Raw genomic sequence first — 25,642 nt, forward strand, 5'->3', positions numbered from 1 at the left:
TTCATGTAATAAACATTTTATGCTGCTTAGCATTAAAATCTTTTTAATGTTCCATTTTATAATATACTATATTTTGTTTTAATATAATAGTATAATTAACTTAAGTAAATTATGCTTTTTTTTTTTTCAGCGATACATTTGATATTGCTTGGAATGTCAGAACTGGCATTCGCCAAAGCAGACTACCAAGTAGTAACACTTCCTTGCTTGATAAAGATGGAATATTTGCTAATTCGACAAGCAGCAAACTCCTGGAAAGAGCTCACGGAATTCTCACGTCAGTATTGATTATTAATAGACTTTTGGTTTTTCCGAAACAGGGTTTCTTTGTGTACCCTTGGCTGTCCTGGACTTCTGTAGACCAGGCTGGCCTCGAACTCACAGAGATTCGCCTTCCTCTGCCTCCAGAGTGCTGGGATTATAGGCATGTGCCACTGCCCCCAGCTTAGTAGACTTTTTAAAAGAGGTATTTTACTAAATTTTGTTACTGACCAAATAATGAGAGACACAGTAGTGTTTCATGGCTATACTTTTGATTGAAAAAGATTGAAATTCTAAAAGACTGCAACCAGCAGGGGATCAAAGCAGATGCAGAGACTCATAGCTAAACTTTGGACAGAGCGTAGGGAGTCTTATGGAAGAAGGGGGATATAAAAGGACCCAGAGGGGACAGGAGCCACACAAGGAGACCAACAACAACAAAAAAGCTGGGCCCAGGGGCACTAAAGAGACTATGTATGGTCAACCAAAGACCATACATAGAGAGGACCTAGACCTGCTCAGATGTAGCCCATAGACAGCTCAGTTTCCATGTGGGCTCCCTAACAAGAGGAGAAGAGACAGTCTCTGACATGAACTCGGTTGCCTGCTTCTTGAGCACTTCTCCCTGGTGGGGTGACCTAGCCAGCCTACAGAGGAAGAGGATCCAGGCAGTCCTGATGAGATCTGATAGGGTAGGGTCAGATGGAAGGGGAGGAGGACTTTCCCTATCAGTGGACTGGAGGAGGGGAATAAGGAAGGAAGGAGAAGGGAGGGTGGGACTGGGAGGAGATGAGGGGGGCTACAACTGGGATGCAAAGTGAATAAATTATAAATAATAATAAAAATTAAGAAAAAAAAGATTGATATGTATTTAGCTTTTAAAAATAGGAGTCTAATGCTTTGTTTCCTGTTTTAGTTTTCCCTATTCACTAGCAAAAACCAGAGAAGAGTAAATATTAATTACAGGGAATGATTATTGTTATTTTCTTCTAGAGAAAGACAAAACCTAGCTTTTTATGATTTCCTGGCTTTGCTACAATTACTGTTCTTTGGAGGTAGCAAAACTTGGACAGGAAAAACTCACGCATATGGTGCATGGTAGTATGTTAGTGTCATCCAAAACTCGTCTGACATTACCTGAGGAAAGAGCTGCTGTAGACATGGTGATAATTCTGCACGGTGCTCCATTAAACTAAAGTAAATTTTAGTTGATAGCATTAATTATTTCAGGCACTTCTCACTATTTATTTTTAATGTGTCGTAAACTAGATTTATGCCTAAATTGGAGTTTTGAATCTCTATTGAAGTAATTGCTTACTGCCAATAGGCTTAGTTTATATGAGTCTTCCTCTACTTTGGAAATGTGTCCTAACTCACTTAATTCTCTCAACACATCCTAAGAAACACATGGTCTTAATCTTCACTTTATAGACTATCATAGTGAAACCAAGCTTTAGAGAAGTAATAGTTGCGAAGGTAGAAAATCTTAGATTCATGATAGGACTTCACAACTTCTCAGTCAGTGTTTTAAACATTGAGCTGTATTTGCTCTTTTCTGAAGCCATAATAAAAGTTAATCTTGTTTATGAGTAGGAAAAAAATGAATAGAAAAAATTTAATTTTTAAAATGAAAGATTATGTTTTGCTGAAATGTATGTTTTAAATTATTTACAAAATTTAGACATATCTTAAATCTTTTAATGGTAGAAATAAATCTTGGTAGGTATTGGAAAATAGAACCCTAACTACATACCAAAAAGTGAAACTTAAAAGCTTTGAATGTACAGCCCCATGTCACTGATCTTCAGGCTCAACTCTGCTTATATCCAAATTACAGTGCTGTTATTTCTTATGTATCTTGGTCTTATTTTTAATCTCTTTTTTTCAGTGCTAACTGAAAAAAATGTTTTTGTACAGAAGGCTCACATTCCCCAATAGAGGAATTTAGTTGCACCAAGAAGGCTCTTTAATCTCTCATTTATACTATAAGCTTTTTTTTCTTCTAATGAATGTTTTTATCTTTATAGGAGAAACAAAAATTTCAAATCAAAACCTGTTCTTCCAAAGGTGAGTACTGTGGAAAAATTTTCTCTCTGTGTGTTCTCTTTTTTAAATTAATTAATTTTTTTATTAATTACAATTTATTCACTTTGTATCCCAACTGTAGCCCCCTCCCTTGCCCCCTCCTAATTCCACCCTCCCCCAGTCCACTAATAGGGGAGGTCCTCCTCTCCTCCTTTCTGATCCTAGCCTATCAGGTCTCATCAGGACTATCTTCCTCTGTGGCCTGGTAAGGCTGCTCCCCCTTCAGGGGAAGGTGATCAAAGAGCCAGCCACTGAGTTCATGTCAGAGACGGTCTCTGTGCCCCTTTCTAGGGAACCCACTTGGAGACTGAGCTGCAATGGGCTACATCTGTGCAGGGCTTCTAGGTTATCTCCATGCATGGTCCTTGGTTGGAGTATCAGTCTCAGGAAAGATTCCTGTCCCCCAATTTTTTTTTTTTCCTTTCCTTGTGAACTCCTGTCCCCTCCAGGTCTTTCTATCTCCCCCTTCTTTCACAAGATTCTCCACACTCTGCCCAAAGTTTGGCTGTGAGCCTCAGCCTCTGCTTTGATATCCTGCTGGGAGGCCCTCTATGGTAGGCTCCTGTTCTGTTCACTGTGGAAAAAACTTTATTAGTTCCCTGTATGTTAACTATTTTTATTATTTATCCCACAAATGTTTATAAATCAGACATAAGAAAAATCTTATTTATGTCCAAAATAGAGACTATGTACTTAGTTTAATCCATTTTAGACATAACAAAATCTGTTAGGAAATGGATATGCCTAATAGTTCAGTTAAATAATTACTGGTGATAAATAACCATTTTTTAGTGTTTTTAAAACCTCCTGAATATGCAAGCTCTATTTAGTAATTGCTGCTTTTCATTTTTCTTTCAGCCAGGTTTAAGTGAAAATCTGAATTATGAAAACATTTCTAGTTAGTTATTACGTAATTCTCATCTAGTAAAGATGTTACACAGGGTTTTTATGAAGAGTTAAACAATCTCTGTGAGTCAGTAGTCTGCTGTTAAGTACTTAGGTCTACTGTTGTAGTAGAAACACAACTTTAGATAATAAGAAGTAAGGACAAGTAAAGTCCTCATGCTGATAAAATTCATTTATGAACACTGACACTGAATTTTATATAATTTTTTATATTAAAAAGAAGTTCTTTTGAAAAATAGGGTTGATTGTGCTAGGTTGATCTCAGAGCTAGTCTGCATTGTAGAACCAGTAAACTCGTGGGAACCGTAAGAGTGCATGTCCTGGCTCTTTCCCGTTAATTGTTCTTGAGACAAAATCAGGTGTTGAATGTCCCTGAAACAAGGTCATCTGTACATTGGATATCACTCTTCTACTGCATTCACCTAAAGGAAGTACTTCTCAGTTACCTACCTCTGGAAGGATTCCAAATTCCTGAGTCTCTAGATCAGAGCATCTCAACCTTGGGGTTCACATTTCAGTTATCCTACATATCACATATTTCCATTACTATTCATAGCAGGAAAGTTACAGTTATGAAGTAGTAACAAAAATAATGTTATGGTTGGGGGTCACCACAACATAGGGAACTATATTAAAGGGACACAGCATTAGGAAGGTTGAGAACCACTGCTCTAGACCACACAGGGAGGAGCTTTTAGGTAGGCAAGCAAAGGATCTACTTTTTATTGTGTTTGTTTTCCAAGCTTAGAAATGCTGTCAAAACAGGTGATTTCTCAGAGTTTGAGGCCAGCGTGGCCTACAGAGTGAGTTCCATTTCAGCCAGAACTATACAGAGAAACCCTGTCTCAAGAAGGAAAGGTCAAAGAACCCAGATAGACTTTCTCCAAAGGAGACATGCAAATGGCCAGCAGACACATATTTTTAAAACGCTTGACATCCCTGATCATCAGAGTAGTACAAATAAAACCCACAATGAGATATCAGTTCATACTTCTGGTTAGAACAACTATTATCAAAAACATGAAAGTTGGATTGGAAATATAGGTCAATCAATGGTAGAGTGCTTGCCCAGCATGAAGGGGAGACCCTTGGTTCAACTCAGTATTTGTGGCGGTATGGGTGGGGGCATGGAAAAATGGGTATTGTAAGTACAGATAATTTGAGAATAGTATGGATATTCCTTTAAAAAAGTAAAAACATAGCATATAAGCCAGTAGTCCTTCTGGGTATATATTATCCCATGAGAGCTGAGATCAGCATTAAAATGTTCAGTGTTTAAAATAGGCAAAATACCAAGATAAAGAAATAATTGAGGGCTTACTCAGTGAACAGAGGGTTGGGATAAAGGATACGTAGTTTATAGCCATAGTGGGTTCTTCTCAATCTTTAAGAAGGAATTCTGTGATTTGCAACCGTAGGACTGAACTTAAAGATGGTTATGTGTAGTGAAAAATACCAGATGAAGACATAGTGCAGAGTTTCATATGTGGAATCTTAAAAAGTTGGGCTCAAAATAATGTAAAATAATGAATGCTGGATGGCTCAAGAAGGGAAGACATTATGTACTAGCACATAATATAAATCCAGATGCCACACTTACAAAGGTACAGATACAGGGCACTGATTGTTTAAAGAAAACTTAAAGTATCTATCTAAGGTGTACCAGGTTAAAGTTCTTGTTGTGTCTCTATGTAAGGCCAGTGAATGTAATTTTTCAAAAGCCTATTTAGTTAGAGAAAATTTAAGCTCTTTCAACCCTCTGAACCACCAAACTAGCTTTACAATCCAAGCTCCACTGTGTCATACACACCTGAAGCCAGATCACTCAACCTAAGTTTTTATTACTGGAAGAAGGAGAAAACAAGAAACAGAACAGGAGCCTACCACTGAGGGCCTCTGAAAGACTACCTAACAGTGTATCAAAGCAGATGCTGAGACTCATAACCAAACTTTGGGCAGAGTGCAGGGAATCATATGAAAGAAGAGGGAGATAGAAAGACCTGGAGAGGACAATAGCTCCACAAGGAGAGCAACAGAACCAAAATATTTGGGCTCAGGTATTTTCTGAGACTGATACTCCAACGAAGGACCACTCATGGATATAACCTAGAACCCCTGCAGAGATGTAGCCAGTGTCCAAGTGGGTTCCTTAATAAGGGGAACAGGGACTGTCTCTGACATGAATTCAGTGGCTGGCTCCTGAGGGGTTAGCAGCCTTGCCAGGACACAGAGGAGGACATTGCAGCCAGTCATGATGAGACCTGATGAGCTAGGGTCGGATAAAAGGGGAGGTGGACCTCCCCTATCGTGGACTTGGAGAGGGGCATGGGAGGAAATGAGAGAGGGAGGGCGGGATTGGGAGGGAATGAGAGAGGGAGCTACAGCTGGGATGCAAAGCAAATAAAATGTAATTAATGTAAAAAAATAAAAATTTAATTAAAAAGAAATTTGTACAAATAAAAAAAAAAAGGGAAGACATCTTAGAAGATGTCTTAGGAAGTCATAAGTTTTACAGAGTAAATTAAATCCTTGTCATTTGAAGAGCCCTCTGTCAGACCCCTTGGATTGTGCCAAACTTAGCATTTAGTTTATACACATGCAGAGATCTGAGATGACATATCTTTTAGATAACAGGTTAGTTTGATGCAGAGAAGTACCCGCCTGAAATGGGGCTGCTTGCATGGGTTACAGTTTAACCCATCTGCAAGATAATACCTATAATAATAGTGCTGTGGGGTTCTCTTTATTTTCTCTAATGATTCAGAATTGTCACTTCCACTTGAATAGGCTTTCATGACCTATTCTTTTGAGGTGCATTTCTTCAGCGACTTTGCATTGCTCTTCTTGCTACTTTTGTAGTGCTGTGATAAGTCACCATGACCAGGGTAATACATAGAAGAAAGAGTTTATTTGGGGATTATGTTTTTAGAGGGGCAGAACACATGACAGTCATGTCATGGAGCTTGACAGCAGACAGACAAGTATGGAGCTAAAGAGCTCACATCTTGATCCACAGCCAGCGAGAGCTAAATGGGAATGAGGTTTTTAACCACCACACCTACCCCCATGACGTACCTTCTCTAACATGCTACACCTCTGAAGCCTTCCAGACAGTTTCAACAGACACTGGAACATAATAGCATATGGAGGCATTTTCTTCAGACCACCACATGCCCTGTTGTATATTTCTGCTTCGGCATCCTCCTTTTCTCTCATTTCTCACACCTCAAATGGTTTTTATTGTGTTGTTTCCCTGGCAAATTTTATACTCAGGACCCACCAGCTCATTGGTCCTCTTGCTCTAGCCAAATACAAGTTGTGGGTAGGCAAGGAGTCAATCTTTAAGTGCTGGCTTTGGCTCCTTATATATCTTCAGTGAGCAGTGGTAGGCATATTGCAGGAGGATCAGCAGGTCACATCTTTTTGTGTTACAGATCTCATGCAAGCTTCAGATATTGGGGTCTACTAGTGTTAAGACCCTGCATGGGTCTAACCTTAGCATAGTTAGAGGCCAGTGTTATAGCAGCCTTAGGACCCCTTGGTCCTAAAGTTTTGACATCTATGAAACTCAAGTAACCAGGGTCTTCCTTTGACTCCCTACACTCGTTTATCCTTCAGCATCAGCTCTCTGTCCTATTTTTGTTGCCTATGTTCCTTTCCTATTAAAGTGTGGAAGTGTAGCTACCCTATTAAAGGGTAGAAGTGGCCTCTTTGGTGCTACACTAACCCCTACCTACTTGGCTGCTAACCTCTCGACTTTTATTTCTTTAGCCATTAAGCAGTCAGCTGCCTTGCTACTTTTGTAGTTTGACCTGAGACAGATGCTTCTCTCTGCTTCTTTTTATTAATATAACAGCTCAGCCCTTACTACCAAAAGTACCCACAAGGAAAGCTCACTTGAGAGAGGTTTTGTTGGGTGGGCTCAGCATTTCAATAATAGCTGAGGCACCATCAGATGGTGACACCCAGCACCTGGGCAGCTTTCCTTTATATGCAAATTAAGTATTTTTATATATTGACCAATCACAGCATACTACCCATACAAAGAAAGCTTATGAGTACCTTTTATCACCACCTTTTGTCTTTAGTACCAGCCAGAACAATCTCTGCTATGCTTCCAGAGAAATTGCTCTCTCTCTGGATTAGGTTTAAATGATTGCAGGGTCATCTACAATTCACTGAAATTTTCCATAGCAAACAGTTTCTGGTACAAGTTGTTTGAAATAGCTCTAGCTAGGCTGTGTCTTCAGGAGCTAGAGTCTAGTCAGCTCTAGTCAGTGTCTTACTTTACCAGGGTGGTCCCTACACTGCTCAAAACAGAGCTGTACTGGCACTGAATATTATTTTGGTTAAGGTTGCCAGGGTAACAAAGAGTACAAAAGTTGCTAATTAGGGAGTCATATTGCTTTATCTTTCAGTACTTAGTTACATGAAGAGGAACAGCAGAAGGAGTATTTACAATAAGAACTTTAAAATCTTACCACTAGGGTGATTTTTTTTTTAACTTGTAATTGTTTTTATTTATTACAATTTATTCACTTTGTATCTCAGCTGTAGCCCCCTCCCTCATCACCTCCCATTCCAGCCCTCCCTCCCTCTTCTCCACCTATGCCCCTCCCCCAGCCCACTGATAGGGGAGGTCCTCTTCTCATTCCATCTGACCCTAGCCTATCAGGTCTCATCAGGACTGGCTGCATCGCAGCTCCCCCTTCAAGGGAAGGTGATCAAAGAGCCAGCCACTGAGTTCATGTCAGAGACTGCCCCTGTGCCCCTTTCTAGGGAACCCACTTGGAGACTGAGCTGCAATGGGCTACATCTGTGCAGGGCTTCTAGGTTATCTCCATGCATGGTCCTTGGTTGGAGTATCAGTCTCAGGAAAGATCCTTGTGCCCATTTTTTTTTTTCCCTCCTTGTGGAGCCCCTGTCCCCTCCAGGTCTTTCTATCTCCCCCTTCTTTCATAAGATTCCCACACTCTGCCCAAAGTTTGGCTATGACTTTCAGCATCTGCTTTAATAACCTGCTCGGTAGAGTCTTTCAGAGGCCCTCTGTGGTAGGCTCCTGTGCTGTTCCCTGTTTTCTCCCTCTTCTGATATCCATCCCATTTTCCTTTATGAATGAGGATTGAACATCTTACCCAGGCTCCTCCTCCTTACTTAGCTTCTTTAGGTGTACAGATTTTAGTATGTTTATCCTATATTATATGTCTAATATCCACTTATAAGTGAGTATATACCCTATGTGTCTTTCTGCTTCTGGGATACCTCACTCAGGATGATCTTTTCTAGTTCTTACCATTTGCCTGCAAATATCATGATTTCCTTGTTTTTAATAGCTGAGTAGTATTCCACTGTGTAAATGTACCAGAATTTTTGTATCCATTCCAGTATCAGTGCTAATACACATGCCTAGGACTCCAGGGAAAGGTGTATCTCTCATTTCTTCTGTAGTGCTGTTATTTAATTGAATTTAGTCACATTTTATGTCAGGCTTCAATTGGAGAGAGTTGAGAAATTATTTGGTAAAAGTTGTAAGTTGAATAAAATAATAGAATATTACTGGAGATATTTTTAAAGTAAAAAAGATGTAACTAATTATGCACATGACTAATCCTTAAAGACTAGAGGAGTAAAACATCACCTCAGCTTGAGCTCCAGTTATAACCAGTCAGAAGGAACCTGCCGATGCCATCCTGCTGCTTATAAGCACTACCAAATATGTAATGAGGGGATCACAGCCAGGTGATGGTAGCACAGGCCTTTAATCCCAGCACTTGAGAGGCAGAGGCAGAGGCCAGCCTAGTCTACAGAGTGAGTTCTAGGGCAGCCAGTGCTACACAGAGAGACCTGTCTCCAAAGATAAAAAAAAAAAAAAAAAGGATCACAGAGATAAACATGTTTATTCTCACAAATACTGTAGTAATTGTGAGAAGACAGATGACCTTTACTCGGGCTCTGAACACTCAGAAACTCTAATGCCTAGAGATTGGGAATAAAGAAAGTTGAAAGTGCTGTTTTGAGTATTTTGCCAAAAGAACAGAACTAATAGTCAGAGCCTCTGCCTCATTTATTCCTTTCCAGTTTCATACAACATTTGACTGTTAAATTTAAGCCATTTCCAGAATTCTAGATGCAGTTGTTTGGGAAATATAATTTAATTTTTAGTTTTGTAGCTTTTGGAGGAAGGATAGGGAAGAATGGCTATTAACTCAGATTTTTCATTTGATCATATTCATACATAAAATGTTTGTGTACATAGTTTTGGAAGTGAGTAATCACAGTGTTGCACAAAGTAAAAGTAAATCCGCAAGGTGATTTCTGTTTTTGCAAAAAAGGCATGCTAGAATGGAAATTTAGCTAGTCAACACTTTTGCCAAAATATGTTTGTCTTTTATCCTTATCCCGTTGATGGGAGGTAGGCCTCACACTCTGATATGATTAATCAACACAGAGGACTACTCACTTTGATAGAAAAAAAATATGTCACAGTTGGAAATAATGAAAACAGGTTGGTGATATTTTATATAAAATGTTTTTCCCTTTGTCTTTAGCACTTGCTGGAGGTAAATTCTTTGAAGCACCTGACAAGACTGACTCTTCAGGATCGAATCACCAAATCTCTTCTTCATTTGCACAAGAAGAAGAAACCGCCCAGTATCAGCGCCCAGTTTCAGGTCATTACCTATTCTACTCATGCCAGATCAAATCTGTGAACTGCAAGATCATTGATGGGATAGGATTTATATGCCTAAGAAGCTAAGAGTGTTTTATTAGAAAAGGAGCCTGGTTGTATGTCCAAGAATCAAAGGTTTTTCTTTAGTAAAATAGAAATTGAAGAATACGTTAAACCCAAAGCCAGGAGACAGAAGGAAAGAAACATAAACAGAAGTTTTCGAAACTGTAACTAAGAGGTGCTGGAGACATGGCTTAGCAGCTTAGAGTGCAGATGTGCTGGCAGAAGTTTCAAGTTGGGTCCCTAACACCAAACAGGTGCCAAACAATTACTTCTAACTCCATCTCCATGGACTCTGTGGCTTTGGGCCTTTGTGGACAGCAGCACTGTAGCACATAGACACACACAGACACGTAACTAAAAATAAAATTAATATTTTTTTTCTTCTTATTATTATTATTTACAATTTATTCACTTTGTATCTGGTTATACCCCCTTCCTCATCTCCTCCCAGTCCCACCCTCCTTCCTTCCCTCCTCCTCCCCTATCCCTCTCTCCTAGTCCATTGATATGGGAAGTCCTACTCCCCTACTATCTGACCCTAGCCTTTCAGGCCCCATCAGGTCTGCCTGGATCCTCTTCATCTGTGGGCTGGCTAGGTTGCCTCACTAGGGAGAAGTGATCAAGGAGTAGGCAACCGAGTTCATGTCAGAGACTGTCTCTTCTCCCCGTACTAGGGAACCCACATGGAGACTGAGCTACATCTATGGGCTACATCTAAGCAGGGGGTCTTAAGTCCTCTCTATGCTAGGATCAAAAACTCAAGTGACAACACATGCTGGAGAGGATGTGGAGAAAGCAGAGCTCTCCGTTGTTGGTGGGAATGTAAACTTGTACAACCACTTTGGAAATCAATTTGGCGCTTTCTCAGAAAACTGGGAATGGTGCTACCTCAAGACCCAGCTATACCTCTTATGGGCATAAATCTGAAAGATGCTCAGCCATACAATAAATCTTAAAAAGAAAAATTTAGAAAAAGAAAACAAATGAAACCTGAAGACTTTTGGAAGAAAGTAAGTAAAATAAAAGCTCTGATTGTTTGAGCTGATCAAAAACTGATAATGCCTTTAGCCAGACTTAATGGGATATGTATAAAACCAACTGTAGAAGAGAGAATATCACTATATCCTCCATAAACATAAAAATTAATTTAAGGTAGAGCTTCTTTTCTGGATGATTTTAAAAGTTGGTCAGAATGGAGGAATATCAGGGGAGGACATGGTGACATATGCCTCTAATTCCAGCATGCAGAGGACTGACACAGGTACATTACAAGTTAAGGGCAGCCTGAGCTACATAGCTTGTTATAGGTCAACCTTGGTCAAATATAAAGGCCCTATCTCAGAGAACAGATAGGAGTTGGGGGAGAAGAACTACCTGGAATGTGTGTTTGAGCAAAGTTACTTAATGAATGTGAAGAATAGTGAAAAACTATTCTCTATTTAGAGTATTCTGAAATGTATCTACAATAATGACTGTTGCTGGGGCATGAGCTTTAAGATTAAGGTTAACTTAGCAATTCTTGCTTTAGCCAGAATAGGAATGTACACCATTTCCTTTTCAGAAACAGACCCTTGTGTGTCTGTCTAGAAGGTTTTGCATATTTTGCCACACCGTTGTTTATATCTGTAAGCTGCTTATTGCTGCGTCTTGACTGGAAGAGCTTCCTAATGTCACTGCTTTTATTGCAGGCATCCTTAAGCAAGCTGATGGAGACACTCGGGCAGGCAGAGCCGTATTTTGTAAAATGCATCCGTTCAAATGCTGAGAAGGTAAAAGTATCCTACACACAACAGCACACCAGTCACATCTTCAAAACAAAATCTGAATTCCCTTAAACGGGAACAGAGAAACTGTGCATACTTTTTGTATAGAAAATAATATGTATTTGTGGAGTTGATTCAGCATGTATTAGAGTCTTAGAGGCAACTATTAATACCCTTTGAAATGCCATCAGAAAAAAAAGGGTTTTTTTCCTATGAAAATTTTATTACTCTCCTCTTTTTGGGTATAGTCTATGTCTCTTAAAAATTGTTTAGTATTTTTATGCTTAGAAATGTTTACCCTTACTTTTTCTGTTGTAGTGCCTTTAATTAGCACTACAGAAGAGGTAAAAGTTTGCAGCAAAAAAAGCTTAAATACAGCAGACAATAAGTTCATCTTTCTTGATTATTTATTTGTATGTATATGTGCACAAGTGCCATCGTGCACATGTGGAGGTCAGGGGACAGCTTGTAGGCATTATCAGCCATACTTTACTTCACTTTTAATAAACAGTATACGATTCTGCTGTTTAAAAGTGTTGTTTTGTAGCTGGTGAGATGACACAGCAAGTAAAGGCTCCTGACTCAAGTTTGGTGACATTTTTATTCTCAGAACCATATAGTAGAAGGAGACTGACTCCAGTAAGGTGTCCTCTGACTTCCTCATGTATGTCGTGGACACAGAATATAGTTGAGTTACTTCATTATTCCATGACTTCAGTATTTCATCTGTGTAATCTACTCTAATTATAGTACTAAATTTATAGTCCTTTTTGAGTATTAATAGCATACAGCTATGAAGCGCTTAGTTTCTGCTTGTATTGAGTAGAAGTTTGAGTTCCAGTTATTGAGACCTTACTGTTTGAAAGTTGAGTTGATAGTGTTTGAAGTCCTAGGATGAGTTCTGTATATATATATCTGTTCATATATATAACAGTACCCATATATATGTTAAGTCCTGTTATTTAACTTGAATTATTCATCTGGGATTGTCTTAATAGAAGATCGTTAAAAATAACATTAAGAGGCTGACCAGGATGTAATACCAGAAGCTACAAATACATCTATCTCTTTAAAATGCCTAGAAATGTAGCAACCGAGACACTTAGGGTGGGTAACAAGATCCTGTGATTGCCTGTGTAATAAATGAGTTTAACATTCCCAGGACTTACAAGTATTTTATCCCCCTTTTCTGTGTTGCATGCCTGTGTCATAAGCAGAAGTATTAGGGAAATAAAATCAAATTTTGTCAGTTTTTAGCTTAAGTAACAGTTGAAGTAGGTCAGTTATTTAGTGACATTATCAGATTAACATCTTGATGAAACACAGAATTATAAACAACAGTTGGTTAAGTACATTAGTTTGCAGTGACTGAGTTGTGAGACATCTGTACAGGCACATTTCTACCAAGCTTTGTTGTTCATTTGCATTCTTGACTATAGGAGCCTGGAAAGTTGCTTTCTCCCTCATAACTCCAGGCCAGGATAGTCATCTTTATATAAGTTGCCGGTTAGAAGAGCTTGTTCATTCTTTAACTGCATCTTAATCCGTCAGTCCCTGGATACTCAAAGGTCCTTTAAAGACAGATCTAAATTTGGAGATCTACTAACCTTTTTCTTTGTTTGTTTTAGCTGCCCTTAAGATTCAATGATACCTTGGTACTAAGACAGCTTCGGTACACTGGGATGCTGGAAACAGTTCGAATTCGCCAATCAGGATATAGCTCAAAATATTCTTTCCAGGTTATTTGCTTCTATAATATATTTACATGAATATATATAATATTTTATATGAATATATATGTATATACATATGTATTTTGTCAAATAAATTGTTTCTACATGTGTTGCTTATTATATATTTTGGGACTTGTTCACATGTTTTAATTTTGCTATTTTTATACGGAGTTGAAAAAGGTTGTGGGTACTCACTCTTTTGGAAGGACAGCAGTCCTGTTGAACGTATACGTTGTGATAAAATACAGTACTTGGCTATTCTCATTGATCTGAATGTTTGCCATTATTAAGTGTGACCACAACTTAGTAGTTTTCACACTGGTTTTTTTTCCAATAAATGAAATAATTTAGTCATAATTATCTAGTCAAATAAAAAGGCTTCATTTGGTTTTTCCGTAAGTTTTCTTAGTAAGAGTTTTTACCTAGGAAACTACTAGAGTGTTGTTACTCAGCAATCATTAGCGATACTGCTCTGTGTGTAAAAATTATATTGGAAGCTTTCAGGAACTGAGCAGTTTTTTCAGTATGGAAAGAAAAAGCTTGGTTCTCACTGGTGTGTCCAACTAGCTGCTGTATTTCTTTTCTCCCCTTACTAAGATTTCAGGTTCCTGTGAAATGACTTTTCTTTGGTTTTTAGTATGGCCTTCTAAAAAAAAAATAATTAACTTTAATTTAGTTTCCATTTGATAACATAATGTTTCAAACTTAGTATCTTTCCCCTTACTGTGTTTTTATAACTATATTTTAAAGAGATCTTTTTATGTATTATTGTATGTTTATGGGTGTTTTGCTTGCATATGTAGCTACACACCCTTTGAGTGCAGTGGCTTTGAAGGACAGAAGCAGTTGTCATCCTCCCCTGCACAGGGCACAGATGGCCGTGAGCAGCCGTGGATGACTGGACTCCAACCCCGACTGTAGGAAGAGTATCCAGTACTCCTAATTACTGAGCCATCTCTTCTGGCCCTTATTTAGATTTTAAAGTAAAAAATACTTTGTTTCATCCTATTTTTTATTAATAATTCTTCTTCTTCTTCTTCAATAATTTTATACATGTATATAATAATTCTGGTTACTCTCATACCTGCTCTTGCTAGCCCTGCCAGTTTGCCACCTTCTACTTTTAAAAGAATGATAAAAAAGACCCTAGAGTACCTTCACTCATGTGGCTCACTGCTTTCTTGCAGTGTATTCATATTCTTTCCCATTGCATTCCTTTAAATAAAGTTTCCTTTTTATTAAAAGACTGAGAAACCCATTAATAAAAGGATAGTCAGTCAGTTTAGGACATAATACCCATGTAGGTATTTAGTGATTTGATACCATTTTCTTTTACTTTTCAGGATTTTGTGAGCCACTTTCATGTGCTTCTTCCTCGAAATATTATTCCATCTAAATTTAACATTCAAGACTTCTTAAGGAAAATCAATATTAATCCTGATAATTATCAAGTTGGAAAAACCATGGTAAGTATATATAGCCTTAGTCAAAATTGAGAGTACTTTATACTTTAATAATAAGACCTGTCTTTGTCTATGAGTTTTATGAAAAGATAGTATGTATCAAGTATTACAAGGAATTTGATTAAGCTAAGTGGTTTTAAATGTTTAGATTTACTTATTGTTTGTTTAATCTGTTTTTTAATTTATGTGTATGTATATAGGCAGAGATGTGTCATTGCATGGTTGTGGACGTCAGTGGCAGAAATACGGAGTCAGCTCTCCTGTTTTACCATTTGAGTCCCAGGAATAAGACTGGAGTTTTCAGTCTTGGCAACAAGTGCCTTTACCCACTCTGCTATTTTGGGCGCCCATAAATTTGACTTATTAGTCTTATTGTATTTTTGTGTGAGTAATGTGTGACTGCTAGCACACCCATGGAGGACAGATTTCAGGGGTTGGTTCTCCTTTTCTCTTATGTTCATGAGATGATACTTACCCAGGAAACCCTCTAACTGACCCTAGGTCTTGTTTTTCTTTTTTTTAATGGCTTAGCATATAGGTGCTTGCTGTCAAGCCTGATAACCTGTGTTTAATCCCAGAGCCCTTGTGGTATGTGGAAGAGAACTGCCTGTTCTAGTTGTTATCTGACCTACCCCCGCCACATAAAATGAAATGTAATCGGTATTAGTCACAGAATTTCTGGCCAGTACTCTAGTTCTGACTATACCTTCAGCTGTGATTCAAATCATGTCGTAGCCTGTTGAAATGACCAACTTACCTTGTCCACAGTAACTTGTTATCTTTTATTTATATTTCTTCCTCTCCTTCCTTCATTTTTCAAGCAGAAAACCATGATCATCTTGGGCTTACTCTCTGATTTGTTTTGCCAAATTTCTTTTTATTTTTTTCTTCGAAATGATTCTCATATCTCAGCCTGTTTGTCCATTTCTGATTTCATTTTATTTCTGTTCTTTAGATAATTTTCTCTTTATTACCTTGACAATATTTTTTAGATTTAATTATCTTTATGTATGTGAATGCTTTATCTGTATGCATACCTGCATACATGAAGAGTGCATCAGATCACATTCTAGATGGCTGTGAGCTGCAACATGATTGTTGGGAATTGAACTCTGGACCTCTGGAAAAGCAGACAGTGCTCTTAACCATTGAGCCATCTCTTCAGCCCTACTTTGACAATATTAAACTGCTATTTTTGCTCTATTTTAGTCATTCCATTTAACTCATTCTGCCCATTAAAATCACTTAAATATGCTACTTTCTTTACTTTGACCTCATGCTTAATAGACTCCCGTTAAATTTATGTATCTTCAGGCATGGTGATGCATGCCTTTAATCCCAGCACTCAGGGAGGCAGAGGCAGGTGGATTCCTGTGAGTTCAAGGCCAGCCTGGTCTACTAAGCGAGGCCAGGAAAGGCAATGGTACACAGAAAAACCCTGTCTTGAAAAACCATTGATCATCTCTCACTAGGGGGTGCAGTCTTGCCAGGCCACAGAGGAAGATGATGCAGCCAGTCTTGATAAGACCAGATAGGCTAGGGTCAGATAGAAGGGGAGGAGGACTCCCCCTATCAGTGGACTAGGGGAGGGGCATAGGAGGGAAAAAGGAGAGGGAAGGTAGTGGAACTGGGAGGAAAGGAGGGAGGGGCCTACAACCAGGATATAAGTGAATAAATTGTAATAAATAATAACTAAATAAAAATTAAAAAAGAAAAATGTATATATTTTCTTTACTCATACTGACTGCTTCTCCTTATTGTCTGGGCAGTAGTAGTGTCTGTCTATAATTCAAACACTAGAAAGCAGTGCCAGGAAAATCAATGATCAAGACCGTTCTCAACTGCAGAGAATTTTAAGGCCAGCCTGGGCTAAATGAGCATTTGTCAGAAAACACAAGACGAATAAAAAACACTTCCATATTGTAGCATCATAATATTTAACAGTAATTTATGAAGAGTTATTGTTCAGGGGTTTTAGTTTTTCTAACTCCTGTTGTTGCTCAGATAAGATCTTCTATCTCCAGTCCTTAGTAGTTCACTCTTTAACTCTTGATATATAATATCTACTTGCCCTTAAAGATGAACCATAGCTGTATTTCAAGGAGATATGTCTAGTTTATCCTTTGTATATACCTGCTTTTGACTGTGGCGAGTAAGAAGTCTTTAATGAACACTAGATTTCAAATAGATGGTTATTCTTGGTTCCTTCATATTATAATCAGTTTTTAAGATCTGTGATTCTCAGTTCCCCTATTCCAACATTTTCAAAAATTGTGACATATTAACCAGTGGTATACTGATCTTTTACAGTGGTGATTTTTTTCCAGATTAGAGACAGTAGTAAAGCAAAAGTAAAGTGCAGACAGTAGTAAAGTGTTTGACAATGGAAGCTTGGTACTTTTTCTCATTTTCCCATTTCCTCTCTCATGTCCTAGTATCTTTTATTTAGTATGAGAGTGATTACTTTAGTCCAGGTGACAGAACTATTTTTCTGCACTTGATTTGCATGCCTGCTATTATATGTGTTTGTCTCTGAAAGCTTACCACAGAAACAGTTCATGAATAGTTTTCATTTCTTCTTAAGCTTTATCCCTTGTCTTTTTTTTCTTCTAATAGGTTTTCCTAAAGGAACATGAACGACAGCACTTACAAGATCTGCTTCATCAAGAAGTGCTTCGCAGAATCGTACTGTTGCAGAGGTGGTTTAGAGCCTTGCTCTGTAGGCAGCAGTTCCTTCATTTGAGACAGGCAACGATTATTATCCAGGTGGGATGAGAAAGTAATTCTTTGTGTGAGAGTGACTTTGTTTGACCTTCATTCAGTAAACAGAACAATTTTACTGTGAAACATATAAATAATAATGAAACTTTAGAGATGAGAATGAATCATATTCATTTTTTTCTATTTTATTTATTTTTCTTTCATATATTATATCCTGACTGTAGCTTCCCTCCCCTCCACTTCTCCCACTCTCTCTCCCCTTCTTTCTTCTGGATCCATCCCCCTTTAACCTCCTCTCAGAAAAGCACAGACTATCCAGGGACATCAACCAAATATGGCATGACAAGCTACAATAAGACTAGGCATATATTCTCACATCAAGGCTGGAAAGGCTGGGTGAGGCAACCCAGTAGGAGGAAAAGGGTGCCAAAGGCAGGCAGAAGAGTTAGAGACAGAACACCAAACTACACAACTATAACATATATTCAGAGGACCTCATCAGACCCATACCAGCTCCCTGATCTCTGTGAGCCCAGTTGAGCCCTGGTCAGTTGATTGTGGGCTGTGGGGTTTTGTTTTTTGTTTTTGTTTTGTTTTTCTTTTTGTTTTGTAGTGTTTCTGATCCCTCTGGCTCTTTCAATCTTTCCTCGTCTGCAGAACTTTCTGTGCTCTAATATTTGGCTTAATAAAGTCTGGTTTCTCTGATGACAGTTATGCTGGGCCCAGCACATCCTACAGGCACAGCAAACTGTGGAGCCCAGGATTTGTGGCTGGCTTGGTGTCCGAATCCCTCCACTTGAGGCCTTGCTTGGTTATAGAGGATAGACGGTTCAGGTGTTCCCCATTACTAGGTATCTTTGCTAGTGTCGCACTCATAGATTCTACGGAATTTCCACTGTGCTGGGTTTTCAACTCCAGAAATGCCCCCCCAATTCTAGTCATCTCTTCCAGTATTTCTGTCACTCCATTCTCTACCAATACCTGATTTCTTTTGTTCCTGTCCTCACTGGCCCCCAGTCCACTTGCAAAGCCTATTCTTTCTCCTTCTCAGGAAGATCCTTGTGTCCTTCCTTAAGCCCTCCTTAATACTCCGACTCTCTGGGTTTGTAGCTTGATTATCCTTTACAGCTAATATCTACTTATAAGTGAGTACATACAGTGTTTGTCTTTAGGGGTATGAGCTACCTCTCCCAGAATGATTTTTTTCTTAGTTCCATCCATTTGCCAGGAAATTTAATGATTTTTGTTGTTTTGGTTTTTTGTACAGCTGGGTTATAGTCCATTGTGTAAATGTACCACTTTTTTAAAATTCACCTTTCAGTTGAGGGATATCTGGGTTGTTTCTAGTCTGGCTATTATGAATAAAGCCACTATGAATGTAGTTGAGTAAGTGTCCTTATGGTAGAATGGGTTGTTTTTTGGGTATGTACCCAAGAGTTGCATAGGTGGGTCTTGAGGTAGATTGATTGGCAATTTTCTAAGGAAGAGCCATATTGATGTTTCTAGTGGCTGTACAAGTTTGCAGTCCCACCAGAAATGGAAGAGTGTTTTCTTTGCTCCACATCCTTAACAGCATGAGCTGTCAGGTGTGTTTTTTATTTTAGCTATTCTGACAGGTGTAGTAAGATGGAATCTCCAAGTTGTTTTGATTTTCATTTCCTTGATGGCTAAGGATGAGGAACGTTTCTTTAAGTGTTTCTCAGCCATTTGAGATTCTTCTGTTTAGAATTCTCAGTTTAGATCCGTACCCCATTTTTAATTGGGTTATTTGTTTGTTGATGTCTAGTTTCTTGAATTCTTGTATATTTTGGATTTCAGCCCTCTTTTGGATGTGGGTTGGTGAGGATCTTTTCCCATTCTTTAGGCTGCTGTTTTGTTCTATTGACAGACAATCTTTTGTCTTTTAGAAGCTTTTCAGTTTCATGACATCCTATTTGTTAATTGCTGATATCAGTGCCTGCACTATTAGTGTACTGTTCAGAAAGTTGTCTCATGTGCCAGTGTATTCATTTCTCTTTTCATTTCTCAAATCCTTGTAACACCAGACAGATTACTTGGAGTTCAAGGCAGCATGACAGCCTATATACATACAATTCCAGGACAGTCAGACCTACAATAGAGAGACCATGGCAAAAAGAAAATACATAAATAAAAAGAAAGAAAATAGAACTTACTAATTCGCAGAGCATGAAAATATATAAAAAATTTAAATTGTACAATTAACCTCATCTAGGTTATATTGCTTAAAATAAGATTTTTTAAATTTTTATAGAATGTTTCCTGTTTTTGAAATTTTATTTATTTATTATAATTTATTCACTTTGTATCCAGCTGTAGCCCCTCCCTCATCCCCTCCCAATCCCACCCTCCCTCCTTTATCTCCTCCTATGCCCCTCTCCAAATCCACTAATAGGGGAGGTCCTCCTCTTCTTCCATCTGACCCTAGCCTGTCAGGTCTCATCAGGACTGGCTGCATCATCTTTCTCTGTGGCCTGGTAAGGCTGCCCTCTCCCACATGGGGGAGGTGATCAAAGAGCCAGCCACTGAGTTCATGTCAGAGACAGTCACTGTTCCCATTACTAGGGAACCCACTTGGACACTGAGCTGCCATGGCCTATATCTGTCTAGGGGTTCTAGGTTATCTCCATGCATGGACCTTGGTTGGAGTATCAGTCTCAGAAAAGACCCCTGTGCCCAAATTTTTTGGTTCTGTTGCTCTTCTTATGGAGCTCCTGTCCCCTCCAGGTCTTTCTGACTCCCCCTTCTTTCATAAGATTCCCTGCACGCTAGCAACATTTGGCTATGACTTTCAGCATCTGCTTTAATAACCTACTGGGTAGAGTCTTTCAGTGGCCCTCTGTGGTAGGCTCCTGTCCTGTTCTCTGTTTTTTCTATCTTCCAATGTCTATCCTGTTTTCCTTTCTGAATGAGGATTGAACATCTTACTCAGCGTCCTCCTTACTTAGCTTCTTTAGGTGTACAGATTTTAGTATAATTATCCTATATTATATGCCTAATATCCACAAGAATTTTAAAATTATTATTATTTATTACAATTTATTCACTTTGTATCCCAGCTGTGGCCCCCTCCTTCTTTATCTCCTAGGCCCCTCCCCAGTCCACTGATAGGGGAGGACCTCTTCCCCTTCTACCTGACCCAGCCTCTCAGGTCTCTTCAGGACTGGCTGCACTGTTTTTCTCTGTGGCCTGGCAAGGCTGCACCCCTCTCCCCCAGGGGTAGGCGTTCAGAGGGCTGGCCATTGAGTTCATGTCAGAGACAGCCCCTGTTGCCCTTACTAGGGACCCCACTTGTAGACTGAGTCTTTGGGATACATCTGAGCAGGAGTCTTAGATCCTCTCCATGCATGGTCCTTGTTTGGGGTATCAGTCTCTGCAGGGCCCCAGGGCCCAGTTTAAAATAAGAAGTTTTGATAAATAAGGCTTTTATTTGTTTTCTAACGAGCCAAGATTTTACTTATTACTTTACATTTTAAGTATTCTTGAATAATAGTGTTACCTGAAGTTTTTAGTTTTTTGCCATAATCCTCAACATCTTCGTGGATTTTTTTTTTTCTTGGTGAATTTTTGCTGAGGCCTTTCTGTTCTCTTAGTTTCTTGTGTTCATCAACCTCAATAAGGTTGATTGAGTGCTTAGCATAAAGGGCCTCCATCAGCATGGCACATTTAGGCTCATCAGTGGTTGCAAATCCCTAACAGTGGGCATGGTACTTGCTTAAGGCTTTGGCATCTCTGAAGATCCTATCTGTTACGGCATTTCAGTCTTAGAGGTGATCTTCAGCACCTCTTGTAAAGTAGTACTAGTCTCCATTAAACTTATAGCAGCAGTGCCCTCTGAGAGCTCAGCGGCAGGTTATAGGTGAGACCAAACCCAGAGCACCAGCACAATTATAGTTATTGTTATCATTATTATTAATATTATCTTCCAGCAGTTTAGCTACTTATATACTGAAAGTACTAATGACATAGACATTTAGCCTTGTTAACCTTTTTTATGAAACGAGTAGTAATAGCCATTTTCTCTTTTCTTTCCCTTTAGCGATTCTGGAGGAATTACCTAAATCAGAAGCATATCAGAAATGCAGCTATGGAGAAAGATGCTTTCGTAATGGCTAGTGCAGCTTCTCTTCTCCAGGCTTCCTGGCGTGCTCACTTAGAGAGACAGCGATACTTGGAGTTACGAGCTGCAGCTGTCATCATCCAGCAGCGATGGAAGGAACTCTATAGGAGCAGGCACAAGGCTGCTACCTGTATACAGGCAAGATGGAGGGGCTACAGGCAAAGTAAGAAGTACAAAGAACAAAGGAACAAAATTATCCTTTTACAGTCAATATGTAGAGGATTCCGAGCACGACAAAGGTAATCTGTGCTAATGAAACCGTTTTTTTTTTTCTGTTTTCATAGTTTCTTTTTTAAACCTGCTTTAATACTTTTATTATCAGTTATGTTTTTATCACTAGACTGTGATAAAATGCTGTCAGCTCTAACCTGTATTGTGTGGGTTGTAGCAGAAATTAAGTAAATGTTCATTGAATTAAATCGGGTTGGAAACTTCCATGACCTATGGTTATAACTGCTTAGAAAAAAACTTTTGCATTTGGTTTAGTCTTACAAATTTGGAAATATTCAACTTTTTTTTCTTACTTTATGAACACAGATCTCTGTTGTACTATATGAAAATAATGATATTAGTGGAACTTTTGTCTAGCTAACATTTTTCTAGATTATCTAGTTAGGAATTATTTATGTAAAGAAGAGGATAGGCAGGAATTGTGACACAGACCTTTAATCCCAGCAGAGGCAGGCAGACTTTTGTGAGTTTGAGGCCAGTCTGGGCTACAAAACAAATCTAGGAAAGCCAAGACTACACAGAAAAATCTTGTCTCAAAAAACCAAAAAAAAAAAAAAAAAAAAAAAAAAAAAAAAAAAAAAAAAAAAAAAGAAGAAGAAGAAGAAAATTTGAACTAGTACATCCAAGTTAGTTTTAGAAATACATAGATAAGTAGAGTGGTACATACTAGTCCTAGCTAAGTTTGAGGCCAACTTTGAACATAGTTAAGAATAGCAAGGCTCCACCTCAAACAGTGTTTCTATAGTAAATTTAATTATCTTCATTGGTAACCAAGAGCTATCTATAACCCACTTTGTCTATTTTTGTATAGATATAAAGCTTTAAAAGAGCAAATGCTGAAAGAAACAAAACTAGAGCATGGATTGGTGCATATCAAGGCACATGGAACTCTACAAATTCAGGGTTCAGACCCTTCTGAGTGGGAGGATTGTTCGTTCGACAACAGAGTAAAAGCCATAGAGGAATATAAATCTGTGATAGAAAGTAATCGAATTAGCCATGAGAGTTCACTGGATTTCTCAAAGGAGTCTTCAGAAAAGCAACAGGAGAAAGGCAGAAGCCAAAGTGGTACAGACTTGCAGGGAGATGTGGTTGTAAGACAGAGGCCCAAGTCCTTGGAAGATCTCCATCAGAAGAAAGTAGGTCGGGCCAAAAGAGAAAGTCGGAGAATGAGAGAATTAGAACAAGCTATATTTAGCTTAGAATTGCTGAAAGTCCGTTGTCTTGGTGGCATATCTCCTTCAGATGAACGCAGGTGGTCTACAGAGTTAATGCCTGAAAGCCTTCAGTCTCCACAGGGTACACCTGATAGTGAGAGCTCTCAAGGGAGCTTAGAACTTCTGATCTGTGAGGAGAACCAAAAAAGCAAACCTGAGTCCCTCATTTCAAATGAGGGAGAATTGAAAATTTCATCACCCAGTGTATCTACTAATCTGAAAGTTGGTTCACAAGATAACTCCCTCAGTGCCTCACGTGAGACTAGCTTTGCAGTGGCTGGAAAAGAAGCATCTTCTGGGGCTGCAAAGGAAGAGCTTGTCTGTAGTTCTGAGCCTATCACCTGTAAACCTCAGCTGAGAGATTCTTTTGTTTCAAGTAGTCTGCCTACATTTTTTTATATTCCCCATCAAGAACCTCTGAAAACAAGTTCCCAGCTAGATACAAGTATCCAAAGAAACAAACTACCAGAAAGAGAAGCCACAGAAGCCAGGAAGTGTCAGTTTTCAGGAGATCAGGTGATTTCTTTGAATACAGATTCTTCATGTACTGTGCTTAAGAAGTTAGAAAAGCTGAATACTGAAAAGGAGAAAAGGCAAAAGCAGCTACAGCAGCAGAATGAAAAAGAAATGATGGAACAGATTCGTCAGCAGACATATATCTTAGAGAAGGAACGTAAAGCCTTCAAGACAATTGAACAGTCACGAACGGAGGATTCTCTCTTGGCACCAACTTTTTATCAGTCAAGACAAAGAGTAGAGAGGCCATCTTCTTTGCATATTCCAAATACCCCAAGTAAAGTAGAAGCTGGTGTACTAGGTTCCCCATCAGCAGTCACTAAAAGAGATGCCGATCTTGCCACAAAAGACAATCCCTCCATTTCTTTACCCACAAAAGACCGACCTGTCACCCTGTTCTTTGAAAAAAAAGGAAGCCCATACCAATCTAGGACTGTCAATGAATTATCAAAGACAGAAAGAATGGGCACCCAACATAATGTTGCTGTTAAATTCTCTAATAATCGTACTACAGAAAAAGAGCACTTTAGGTCAGCTCACTCTTATGGCCACAGATCTGATGACTCTTCCAGAGACAGAAGTTCAAGAACCATTTTCTTCACACCAAAAGACAATACAATTATTCCACTGTAAGTGAAATTTTTATTTTCATCTGTTAAGTGGGACGTTTCTTTGTTGAAGTGCTTTGTGTTCCACCCTGTCCACGAGTGCTGCTCAAATCTGTGGGTTTTTTCCATCTACGAAAAGTATGAGTAATTAGACCCTAGGAATCTTTGAAAGTAGATAGCACTTTTTTGTTTGTTTGTGGGTTTTTTTTTTTTTTGCATTCTTCCTTGCTAATTGAAAAAGCATTTGTAAAAGGGCAATACAGTGTTTACCATTGTACTAGGCATTCAGCAGGTCCTAGTTGCTGTAGAGCTATGAAATGTATTGATCCAAACTATACTATTGTGAGGCTTTTCAGAACTTAGCATGTTTTGTCACACTGTTGGCTTATTTGTAGTTTTCAATAATGTCTTTATGTCTTTGGTGTATAATCATATGAAACTTATAAACTTTAAGTGTATGGTATAGTAGTATTAGTTGTATATAAGTTGTCACACAACATGTCTTTTTCATCTTTCAGTATTGAAATTCACTCACTAAATAGCTCTTCTCTTGTGGGCAACTACCTTCTACTTTGTGGTTTTTGGTTTTTGATTTTTGTTTATATATTTTTGAGACAGAGTCTTACATGTAGACCTTACTGCCTGAAACTTGATATGTAAATCATGCTGATCTTGAACTCACAGAGAATTTGCCTGCTTCTGCCAACTTGAGGGCTGGGGCTATGAAACGTGTTGTGCCACCATGCCCAAATCTGTCTTATGTTTCTAAGAATTGAACAGCTTTAGGCATCTATTGTAAGAAGGGATTCTTTTTAGTTTTTATAATTGTTTGCTTTAAATGATGATAACCACGAAATCGTTTTAACTCGTAACAGTCATGAGGAGCAGTTTTCTGGTTTATGGTTTTTGTTTTGCCTTGTTTTTTAAATTTTTAATGCTTGGGATCAAACCTGAGACATAATACATGCTTATCAAGTACCAGGCTTCTGTAGCTGGCACTCATTGAGTCATCTCCCCAGTCCAAGATAACCTCTTGCAACCCCTAGAGTTCATTTTTGAATATTATGTAAAAGATCGCTAAAGGGAAAACAGTTAACTTACCATCTACTGTTGCAAGTTACTATCTGTTTTGAACTGGTCTGATGCTCATAGTTAAGTCTTGACTCCCAAGGAATTTGTAATCTAAGGATGAATTTTAAAACTCATAATACTGAATTAAAGTAATTAGTCCCATGAAAATTTAGGTACTGTTTAAATTTTCATCAGA

General features: G+C 38.6%; 1 protein-coding gene across 3 annotated transcripts in view; it reads left to right on the forward strand.

Annotated features, from left to right (window-relative positions):
* The window catches only part of Myo9a (myosin IXA), a 196,257-nt gene that overhangs the window by 107,033 nt on the left and 63,582 nt on the right, over positions 1-25,642 (forward strand). For all 3 annotated transcript variants that reach the window (XM_055621828.1, XM_055621830.1, XM_055621829.1), the window contains 9 exons: positions 131-277; positions 2,289-2,328; positions 9,801-9,923; positions 11,674-11,754; positions 13,377-13,487; positions 14,825-14,947; positions 17,561-17,710; positions 21,723-22,042; positions 22,846-24,396. In XM_055621828.1, the coding sequence (XP_055477803.1) occupies positions 131-277; positions 2,289-2,328; positions 9,801-9,923; positions 11,674-11,754; positions 13,377-13,487; positions 14,825-14,947; positions 17,561-17,710; positions 21,723-22,042; positions 22,846-24,396 (2,646 nt within the window). The remainder of the gene's footprint in view (positions 1-130; positions 278-2,288; positions 2,329-9,800; positions 9,924-11,673; positions 11,755-13,376; positions 13,488-14,824; positions 14,948-17,560; positions 17,711-21,722; positions 22,043-22,845; positions 24,397-25,642) is intronic.

Source organism: Psammomys obesus, unplaced genomic scaffold (genome assembly GCF_907164565.1).
Source record: "Psammomys obesus unplaced genomic scaffold, mPsaObe1.curated_primary_1811, whole genome shotgun sequence".
NCBI lineage: Eukaryota > Metazoa > Chordata > Mammalia > Rodentia > Muridae > Psammomys > Psammomys obesus.